Raw genomic sequence first — 10,410 nt, forward strand, 5'->3', positions numbered from 1 at the left:
ATTCGTTTTAGATATGCACTGAAGCACTGTTTACACGTAACTGCTATTCACGTATGACAGAGCTGTCACAGTGTGTCAGCCAGCTTGCTGAACGTTTCTGCAGGGGTTCACATAGGTAAACATTTGCAAAACCAAAGCAATCCCATGGTACGAGACGCTTTTCTTCACGGGAGCGGAAATTATGAACCGTTTTGAGTATTGCCAGGCTCGTCTGTCCGAAAACGAATCCTTTGTGGCAAAAGATCGCAACATAAAGCTTTACGATGGGGACGAAAAGGTAAGTGCATACGGTGAATAAAACTATCTACGTGAGGTACCAAACCTCTTTTCCATGTATGCAATTTGTAGACAAACTACGAAGATGGGGAGCTCGTGCTGACTAGCCATCGGTTGCTGTGGGGACGGAATGGAGAAATTGCTCGCGGAGGCAGTTGTTTGGAATTGAAACTGCGCTACGTAACGGCGGTAGATGAGGAGGAGGCCAGCTCCATGCTGTTCGGTCGGAAGAAACGCATCATTTTACGCCTGCGAGATGTAGCGCCGGATAAGAAACCGGGACCTATGGATCTTAGTTGTTCCAGCTTTGTGAAGCTATCGGGTCGCAATGGAGTGGATGTGGCGTTTGTTCAGGCACTTCATTCTACCCTGGCGGCACGTGTTTGGGCTGTGGCGGATGAAACGGCCGGAACACGACCCAGTCAACCAGAGGTACCGGTTGCCGGAACCAGTACAGACCCAAACCTTCGCCAGCTGCGCATCGGAATAATGGGCATCGAGCGTAATTTGGCAGAAAAACAGAAGCAAACGGATGCCAACATTAGTCTTGCGTTCAAAGATCTGGGCAAGTTGATGGGCATGGCGAAAGATATGGTGGCCATAACGAATGCCGTGAGCGCAAAGATACGTGAACGACAGGGTGAGATATCGGAGGACGAGACGGTGCGCTTTAAATCTTATTTATTGAGCCTCGGTATTGATGATCCGGTGACGCGTGATGGAACGCGTAGCAACTCGGAATACTTCCTAAAACTTTCGCGGCAGCTTTGCGAGATGCTGCTGGATCCCATCACCGAAGCGGGCGGAATGATGTCGCTGGCCGATGTGTACTGTCGAGTAAATAGGGCCCGTGGGTTGGAGCTACTCTCGCCGGAAGATTTGCTCGAAGCGTGCACACTGCTAACAGGCCCGATCAAACTTCGCGAGTTTCCGAGCGGGGCAATGGTGTTGCAGTTAGAGTCACACGACGATGTGCTCGTGTCGGAGAGAACTGTTGAGCTGGTTGAGCAGAATGTGTCGCTGAGCTCCGATGAGCTGGCCCGCTTGGAGTGTATATCATTGCTGTTGGCTCGGGAGCGACTGTTAACGGCGGAAGGTTTCGGCCGTCTTTGTCGCGACGAATCGATCGAGGGTTTAAGGTTCTATCGGAACAAATTTATTGATTGCTGAACGAATTCCCTCCCCATTCGCCGCACCCTACATCGCGGCATAATCCTTTGTGGCAGCCCAATCAGCATCGAAATTAAGTATTCGCAGATTGTGATCGGTAACAAGGAACATTTGACTACAGTCGGCCGCAATGCTGTACACCGGCGAGTAGTGATTATGCTTTTTCGAGGGAAAATACATCTGAACACAGCGGTTCGGCACCCGGATATCGTACAGGTTGGCGCGGTGATGGTATTTCATCCCGCAGTGCACGGCATACGTGCCATTGTAGGAAAGACAGTAGACGGATGCATTGTACGGATCTGTCCAACAGGCCTCATCGCCACCGGTGCGTGTATCGATCAGCCGCATGGTGGTGTCAAAATTGCCCGACAGAATGCAGTGCTCGTCCATCCACAGCACATCGTAAACCGCCATCGAGGGTGAATTCAATTGTATCATTGTACAGCTGCAACGACAAGTTATGAATACCATTAGCTGCTCGTATACCATTGGTTTGAGTCTTTTGTGCGCACTTTTTATATACCTGAACAAATCTATTAATTGTAGTGCCTGCTTTTTGCTACAATGAAACTTCCCTCCCACCAGCTGATTGCTGTTCAGCTTGATTGTCTCGTATGCTTCCGGAAAAACAAATGATTCCGTTAACAGGCCGTCACTGTGCATCGATAGCGGTTCCAGTTCCAACGATGATCGGTTCAGGATGTACGTCGAGTCATTTTTCGTCGTTACCGCGTACACGTCCGTGTTGAAATCCACCGCCTTGATAATGTCGTTCGTAACTGTTTGCGAATAGGATCTCGTTGTGGCCGGGTCGTAGAGCACGATCTGCCCGTTCATACGACCCATCAAAAAACGGTCGCCCATTTGTACCAGACTCGTAATGTCCGAGTCGCGGGCAACGCCCATCACCCACTGGCTGCCGGTAGCAACCATCTGCCGATCTTTTGTTCTTCTGTGTGCCTGCAGGCGGCCACGATGCGTGATGTAAAGCCAGTCGCGGTCGATCGCCAGCTGCGAGATGTACATCACGTTGTGGTTAAAGTACGACCGCTCCTCGTACCGTCCGTAGCGCCAATTTTCGTCCAGCTTGACCCGTTTCCGACGCGTGAACGCGTACAGGCTTAGGGCAGCCCCGCAGGGCGAGCCGCCGACTAGGGCACGCAGGCATTTTTTGGGAAACACGAACCGTTGGATAATGTGCTGGAACTTTTTGCAAACCAACACGCACCGGTCAAGGTCCGCTACGGAGAGAAACAGAAACACATGCTCCAGGGAGTATTCGTCCAGATCGCAGAGCTGCCTGCTGGAGGTGCTGCTAATGCTGCCTGTATCGCTTTCACTGGGCATTCCGGCAGTCCGTAGGACGGGAAAGAATTTTCTTTCGCTATTTGCAATGTTTACATTTACGCTTGTTGTTGTTTTCCTGTTGCACCCGTCACTCCGGCCGCTGTCATTTCGCACATTGGGCACATTGCACACCGGCAGCTTTCGATTGAAGTGAGAAAATATGTGTTGCTACGGTTAAAATTGCCCAATGTTTTGGGGCCATTACTGTTACAAACTAAAGTTAATTCACATTTACGCATGTTTTTAGTAATTATGTGCATCTTAAGAAAAATACATCTTTCGCTTTGGCACCTCACAGAAATGGCAAAGCATAGCATAGGTCAGATTGAAAGACTTCTTCACGGGTGTGCAGGCCACTCGTCGGCTTTCTGGTCACGAGAACCGATTTGTCAATCGCGGCGCCGCATTAGTTTTGTTCAGTCCGTTTTCCCCGAAATCTTGTGAAGCAATTCTGGCGTACAGACACAGCGCGAGCCGTACACAAAAGAACGTCTCCGCTCCTTTCACGCCCCGTGATGTCTAAGCCCAAGCATAACAAAACCACCATCTCGAAAGCGGTACGAAACTTCGAAGAAAAACAAAGGCGAATCCTCCCAAAGATGGCGCGCGTTTTACTTAGTATTGCTTTCTTTCGTACTCTTTTCTTCTCTCGTTTCTCACACCACAGGAGCAGCGTGCCGAGTACCGTACCTTCAAGACCGTGTTCCTGTACTGCATTCTAATCATTGTGCTGCCCGTGTTCACATTCTTCACCTCCAAGCATTGGCTATTTGATGGGCTGCTGCAGCTGTCCAGTGTGACGAGCAACATCTATTCGGCGGTCAGTGCAGTGGTTGCACTGCACGTGGCCCTGTTTCTGTTTATCTACAAGGCCTACTTTGCGGTTAGCAGCGATACGCCCGAGTCCCTCGGCAGTCGGCGGGGGGAAAAGGTGTCCCAAAAGGAAGACTAAGCTAAGCTGATCGCGGTAGCAGTGCGCCACAGACTGAAATCATTCCAAAGTTTGCACAGTGAGTGTTGTTGTAGAGTGGGTGGCGTGCCGGGTTTTGGTGGTGTTCGCGCAAGAACTAGACAACGGCAACAAGATGAACAGGATAGATTTAGAAATCGGGCAAACCGTCCTACTCGAGCTGGAGGATGAATGTTTGCTGGGGAAGGTGTCGCACGTAGCGTCCGATCGGTCATTCATTCGATTGTCCGATGTGCGCGACACCAGTACGAAGAAAAACTATGGCGTGCAGACGTACTACAACTCCGAGATTCGCTGTGTGCAGGTTGTCGCTTCCGATTATCGGCCGAAGCTCGAAGCGAGCTGTCGATCGGACGGAGGCGTTGTCAGGTCCAAGCAGCTTACGCTCGATAACCTCAACAGCACACTGGAACAGATCAGCAACTACGTATTTATCCATCAAACCGACGCAAAGTACCACGACACTGTTCGATTCCTCAAGAAGCAGCACCATTTCGGCATTGCGATGGAAAGCATCGAGCTGGGGCGGCACTCGAAAACATCTTCCCTGCTCACGATCGCCACGCTCGACTCGATCTACATTTTCGACATCAAATGGATGAAGATCACGGCCGACTTGCGCGATCTGTTGGGCAACGATCGGTACAGACGCGTGCTGTACAACGGCCGGCTGGTGAGCGACACTCTGCTCCACAGGTTCGGTGTACCGTTGGGGAAATGTTTCGACCTTATGGTGGCTCACATTGCCATCAGTAAAACCGCGGAACGGCCGGTCGAGAACACGGTTTCTCTGCAACAGTGTGTGCAGAGCCACCTACAGTTGCCGGACAAATTCTTCGATATGGCTGTAAGCACACCGGTACACAGGGAAAGGGATGACACTAATATGCTTCGATGCTTACAGATCGACTTCAATGTACGCCCGCTAAACGATGCAGCGAAGAGGGAAGCGGCAAAAAATGCAGTATTTCTACTACCGCTGCAAGACCTTTTCGTACACGAGATTATGCTGGAACCGTTCTACCAAAGCTGCGTCCGCTACTCGCAGAGCTTGTCCGGTAATGCGGACTACATTAACAGCTTGGCCGACTTGCGCAACAAGGGTCCTGAAGCGGTCGAAGCAATCGAACCGGCAAGGCTAGGCATTAATGTGGAGCTGACCAATGTAACGGAGCGTGGGCCAACAACTGAGCGAGTGAGTGAGTGACTGACTGACTGACATACTAAGCCTGGCAAAGGAGGAAAACGATGGAAAATAAAGCTCTGGCGCTGCTAATAACTCATGTTTCTGGGAAACTCTTTCTTGGCCATGTAACATTTCGTTATTTTCACCTTGAAAACGAGCAGCAGGCTACAGAGATCACTACTAGCAACCGAAAGTGCACCATGAAGAGTACTCACTTGGGCTGTAGCGTATGTGTGATGTGTTAGTGAGCATGTTCATCGGAGGTCTGTCACGTAGATGAGGGCAAGAAGGAGCATGCAAGGCAAAAGGGAAGAAACGTTGCAATTAAGGGAAAGAATGAAAAGCAGCGGAAATACTACTGCCGAAAGAGTCGGAGTAGACAGCGCCACGCCACCAACCTGAGCCTTTGTAGGATGGATCTTTCTGGAATTTCTATAAAACGATGTAGAAGCTTTTCTGGATAACCCTTTATTCGTGATTACAGTAAGGAATAGCCGAGGCAGAAAGGTTAAAACATGAAAAAGACAAAAAGAGGCACATACTCATACTAAAGCCTCTTACAATTCAGTTATGTGTGTGTGTGTGTGTGTTGATGGTGGTGGTGCTACTGAAGCCCTGATAGTGTTTTGGACAGAGTTCTCCCGAATTCTGTTTCCTATCCAGCCATCTCATCATCCTGGTCTTTCTTTTGCGCCTTACCATGCCCATTCTCCTCCTTCGTCACCTCGGACGATTTCGACTGTTCGGTGGCGGCACTGGTGGCAGCAGCCCCTGCCGACTGCTTGTTGCTAGCGGTGCCTGCTGCATCGGCGAGCGATTTTTCGCTATTCTCCAGCGCTTTCACAAACTGCTCCAGGTCTCCGGCGTTGGCCGCAGCGACGGCTTCCGCGTTTAGCTGAAACTGTGACACAACTGGACCGAGCTGGCCGGATTGCAGCGCATTGGAGAACATGGAAAGAGCTTGCTGAAATTGGGGCGAGGAGATGGTTTCCTTCAGCTGCTCCTTCTTGTTCTCGTCCCCTTCCAGCTGAGGTAGGTGTGCGACCAGCGCGTCTACCTTTTCTTGGTCCGCAATGATTGACGCCAGCGTTTGCGAGTTAACGGCGGACGCAAGATCGATGTTTTGCCTCGATCCGGTCCCGTCCACGCCGGTCGCACTGATACCGGACAGATAGTTTTGCAGGTCTGAGAGCAAAATTCGGGACCCTCCGTCGGCATTGCTGGCGGTACCGGCAGCATTTCGTCCGACTGGGGTACTCATCGGGGAGCCAGTGGTCGATGCTCCCGAACCAGTGCTGGGCTTCACCGTATTGCCGCCGGTTTTTTTCGGCGCTCGAGGTGTGGATGGTGCGTTCAAGGTTGTGGTTGGTGTTGTGGTGCTGCCACCGTTGTTGCCATTGTTGCTGGCTGAAATGGTGCTACTGCTTCGGTTTGACGGAGTCGCCGCACTGGTTCGGCTGCTTGAATTGCCAGAGTTGGAACGGCTGCAAAGGAAGCAAAGGAAGGGATTTTTGTGATTGAAAAGCACCCGGAAAGCACTATCGTCATTACGTGAAATGCGATCCACTTACGTCATGGACCCTAGGAGACTGCTCAAACCACCCATCTGCCCAACGCCACCGAAAAGTTGCATTATCTGTTGTTGCGACATGTTGTTTAACATGTACTGCAAATCACCATTATCATTGCCACTGCTTCTGCCGCCGGAACCGATGCTATTGCCCGACGGTGGATTATTGATCACTTCGTTGATACGGCGGCACCATTCATCGTCCCGGTCTGTTTTCGGTTCCTGCATCCAGAAGAACAATCTGCGGCTGGAAGACTTGAATTTCAACACATACACACGGCCATTCTTTACGTAATCGAGCTTCTTGAACTCGCAGTCGTCCGGGAACAGAATTAGATCGTCCTCGACGGTCCCGGAGGTGCGATCCTTCCAGCAGAAGTGTATTAAACCATCTTCCGCCTGATACACGTACACCAATCCCTTCCGGTTGTCCGCATGAACCATCTTGTTTACCATGTTCATACGACCAGCACGGAACTCGACCAGATGTCGATTCCCACCGGAACTGCCACCCAGCGCACTGCTGCTACCGAATATTGGTCCGCTCATGATGCTAAAAGCAGATTTGAAACAAAAAAAAACTAGGTCGATATTACAAGATGATTTCTCTGTGCCTTGCTGATTGAGCTTCGTCATTCCGTCCGCATAGAAAGAACCCTTAGCACAGCAAAATAAAAAAAAAAAAAAACAAGCAAAACCCGTTCAACTGACCTTGTTTTTATGCGTCTTTCACGGGAGAAGCGATATTTTTCGCAAGCTATAGAGCACTTGAAATGTACCAGACGGTTCTGGGACGAATAGAATTATAAACTTTATCTTCAATAATGCTGGCGCAATTCGTTCAAAGAAACCTTTCGTTGTCTTTTTCTTGTGGCGTGATAGAGCGTATTTGAGAGCTAGCGTGACAGCTGTCAAAATGCTTCCGAAACGCTTCGACTTCAACGTGCTTTTGCTTGAAAGCAAGTGAGTATGTTTAATTTTCTTGCTAAATTGTTCTGTACTTTTAAAAACACAGCAAACCAAGGTGACAACCTTGTCATGTGTGTACACGGTTCAATTTACAGCAGAATCGATTTAAGCAGATTCATATAAACATTGCACATTGTTCCTTAATACTGTTATTAGACAGCGAGTAGAGCATGATAATATACATTGTCAGAAGTGATTTGGGTAAAAGACTCGAGAAGGCCCCCCCTAGAATCTTTTGTGTGCAGCACTGTGGCCTGTCATTTTTATTGCACAGTGGGATTTTTGTATGGTCAAAACCCATTTGATGTAAACATTGTGCATTGTTCCTTAATACTGTTAATAGACAGCGAGTAGAACTTGATACAATACATTGTAACAAGTGGTTTGAGATTATGATATTCTTATGTTTCCTCCTTTGCTGAATATCAATGCAAGGTAACAAGTATTCATCGAATTACTGTTCCGTTACCGTCCGAGAACGCCGTGCATGTTTTAGGCCCGATTATTCAACCCAATTGCGACCGAAAACTAGTACGAGGCCTTTGTAAGCCAAAATGAATGGTAGGGTTAGCGGAGAGGGGATTTTAATCAAATAATAACAATATTTTATTCGACTTTCTTCAACCAATTTTGACCACACTGAAAGCACACTGAAAGCTCACTGTGAAGCTCTCGCAACGTGTACTGCGGATTGCATACCTTTAGGCGTAAAACCTACAGCGCCTAACAAATTTCGTCAGGGGGGAGCCTTCTCGAGTCTTTTACCAAATATTGTTATTATTCGATAAAAACCCCCTATCCCCTAACCTGACCATTCATTTTTGCTTACAAGGGCTTCGTACTAGTTTTTGGTCGCTCTAGGGGTGAACAATCGGGCCTATAACTTGGACGGCGGGTAAAAGACTCGAGAAGGCCCCCCCTAGAATCTTTTGTGTGCAGCACTGTGGCCTGTCATTTTTGTTGTACAGTGGGATTTCTGTATGGTCAAAACCCATTTGATATAAACATTGTGCACTGTTCCTTAATACTGTTAATAGACAGCGAGTAGAACTTGCTAAAATACATTGTAACAAGTGGTTTGAGATTATGATATTCTTATGTTTCCTCCTTTGCTGAATATCAATGCAAGGTAACAAGTATTCGTCGAATTACTGTTCCGTTGCCGTCCGAGAACGCCGTGCATGTTTTAGGCCCGATTGTTCTCCTCTAGTGCGACCGAAAATTAATACGAAGCCCCTGTAAGCCAAAATGAATGGTAGGGTTAGCGGAGAAGGGGTTTTAATCAAATAATAACAATATTTTATTCGACTTTCTTCAACCAATTTTGACCACTCTGAAAGCACACTGAAAGCTCACTGTGAAGCTCTCGCAACGTGTACTGCGGATTGCATACCTTTAGGCGTAAATCCTACAGCACCTAACAAATTTTGTCAGGGGGGGGCCTTCTCGAGTCTTTTACCTATGTGTTAACTACAGTACTCTTTATTCTACTCATTCCCACGATCCGCACACTAAGGCCGTCACCAGCTAAGAGAGAGCGCGATCCTCCTTTCGATCCATCGATCCCCCCGAAAATCTTCGTATCGTTCTCTTCGGCTTCTCGTCTCCGCTGTCGTTAGCCGCCGTACAACTCGCCGCCAGACAAATAGCCGCCGTACAACTCGCCACCGCTCGAAATCGTTGCGGCCCAGCCAAGGTCGCTACATGGGTTTTCGACTAACCCCGTGTAGGCAGACCCTAGGAAAGCTAACAGAGGATGCCAATACACTTGTCATTTTCGAGCGGCAGGTGTTAAGAGAAGGAAAATTAACCACAAGCCAGCGCAATGCAGATATCCTGACGGTGGTCTAAGCCGGATGGATACGAGGATTAGGACACGTGATGATGATTCCGGACTCAAACTCCGCAGGATTTCCTTCAGCAACCAATCCCAAGAGAAGTACAGCGAGCTCATTAGTAGGCCGAAGTGAAGTCGAATTCGCTCAATCCGGGGCAGGCCAAGAAGAAGAATATTCCAATCACTAAGTTACTGAGTTTGGGCAAAATGGGCCTAACTGGAGGAAAATACCCTGGCGCAGGTGCCCTTGGTGGTAGCAAAGGGCCCTGAGAGTTTTCCATCCACCTTCACCTAGCATATGATGTTGGCCATTGTCATTCTTACAAGCCTGGTAAGCTTGGCCGGGATTCCAAAAGGGCTCATTGTGTCGTACAGTTTTACCCTGGCTATGCTGTCATAGGCGGCTTTAAAATCAATGAAGATATGGTACGAGTGGGGCTGCTGCTGCTGCTGCTGCTGCCATCTTCTCCATGATTTGCCGCATCGTGAAGATCTGATCAGTGGTTGATTTTCCGTTTCGGAATCCTCTCTGATAGGTTCCGAACATCTCTTCAACGAATGGGACAGGTCAATCTTGTAAGATTAGGGAGAACATCTCGTAGGCGGTATTCAACACCGTAATACCCCTGTAGTTGCTGCACTCTAGCCTATCTCCCTTCTTGTATATGGGATAGATGATGCCAAGATTCCAATCACAAGGCATCGATTCGCTATCCCATACCTCAGTAATAATTTGATGAGCTTCTTGTTCGAGTGCTGTTTTGATTAGCTCGGCTGCTATTCCTTCGGAGCCTGGTGCCTGGTTATTCTTGAGCCACGATAGCCCACCGGTAGCCTTTCTTGTCTGATCAATGCTAGGTGAAAGTAGCATGCTATCATCTGCTAGTGGAGCCTCTAGCTGTTCGCTGAACTGATCATTTAGCAATTCATCAAAGTACTGACTGAGGCCATCGCGAAAGGACCTCTGGCTGGTAACTGACCCATCCTTATTCCGACAGCAGGTCTCCTTATTTCTTTTGAAATTATTTTTGTTTTTACAGCGTTCCACCGTTTGCTCGTAGTATCACATTCGTTTGCTGGTA

General features: G+C 48.7%; 4 protein-coding genes across 5 annotated transcripts; 2 read left to right on the plus strand and 2 right to left on the minus strand.

Annotated features, from left to right (window-relative positions):
- Window positions 1–96: 96 nt before the first annotated feature.
- Window positions 97–1,939, plus strand: LOC118512383 (vacuolar protein-sorting-associated protein 36). The gene is made up of 2 exons (XM_036056754.1): window positions 97–277; window positions 349–1,939. The coding sequence occupies exons 1-2, from the start codon at window positions 182–184 to the stop codon at window positions 1,444–1,446; spliced, it is 1,194 nt and encodes a 397-aa protein (XP_035912647.1). The 5' UTR covers window positions 97–181; the 3' UTR covers window positions 1,447–1,939.
- LOC118512382 (F-box/WD repeat-containing protein 4) lies at window positions 1,410–2,907 on the minus strand. The gene is made up of 2 exons (XM_036056753.1): window positions 1,973–2,907; window positions 1,410–1,894 (listed from the first exon to the last, which is right to left on the minus strand). The coding sequence occupies exons 1-2, from the start codon at window positions 2,794–2,796 to the stop codon at window positions 1,474–1,476; spliced, it is 1,245 nt and encodes a 414-aa protein (XP_035912646.1). The 5' UTR covers window positions 2,797–2,907; the 3' UTR covers window positions 1,410–1,473.
- LOC118512386 lies at window positions 2,867–5,493 on the plus strand. Its single transcript, XM_036056758.1, has 3 exons — window positions 2,867–3,353; window positions 3,464–4,613; window positions 4,671–5,493. The coding sequence occupies exons 2-3, from the start codon at window positions 3,882–3,884 to the stop codon at window positions 4,971–4,973; spliced, it is 1,035 nt and encodes a 344-aa protein (XP_035912651.1). The 5' UTR covers window positions 2,867–3,353; window positions 3,464–3,881; the 3' UTR covers window positions 4,974–5,493.
- On the minus strand, window positions 5,404–7,439 carry LOC118512378 (proteasomal ubiquitin receptor ADRM1 homolog). Of its 2 annotated transcripts, none has more exons than XM_036056745.1 (3): window positions 7,234–7,439; window positions 6,524–7,075; window positions 5,404–6,436 (listed from the first exon to the last, which is right to left on the minus strand). In XM_036056745.1, the coding sequence occupies exons 2-3, from the start codon at window positions 7,069–7,071 to the stop codon at window positions 5,608–5,610; spliced, it is 1,377 nt and encodes a 458-aa protein (XP_035912638.1). In that variant the 5' UTR covers window positions 7,072–7,075; window positions 7,234–7,439; the 3' UTR covers window positions 5,404–5,607. The 2 variants fall into 2 exon arrangements, with proteins under 2 accessions (XP_035912638.1, XP_035912639.1); XM_036056746.1 differs by having other exon boundaries at window positions 5,405–6,436; window positions 6,524–7,103; window positions 7,234–7,420.
- Between the last annotated feature and the right edge of the window lie 2,971 nt (window positions 7,440–10,410).

The sequence above is a fragment of the Anopheles stephensi genome, chromosome 3, assembly GCF_013141755.1.
Source record: "Anopheles stephensi strain Indian chromosome 3, UCI_ANSTEP_V1.0, whole genome shotgun sequence".
Classification (NCBI taxonomy): Eukaryota; Metazoa; Arthropoda; class Insecta; order Diptera; family Culicidae; genus Anopheles; species Anopheles stephensi.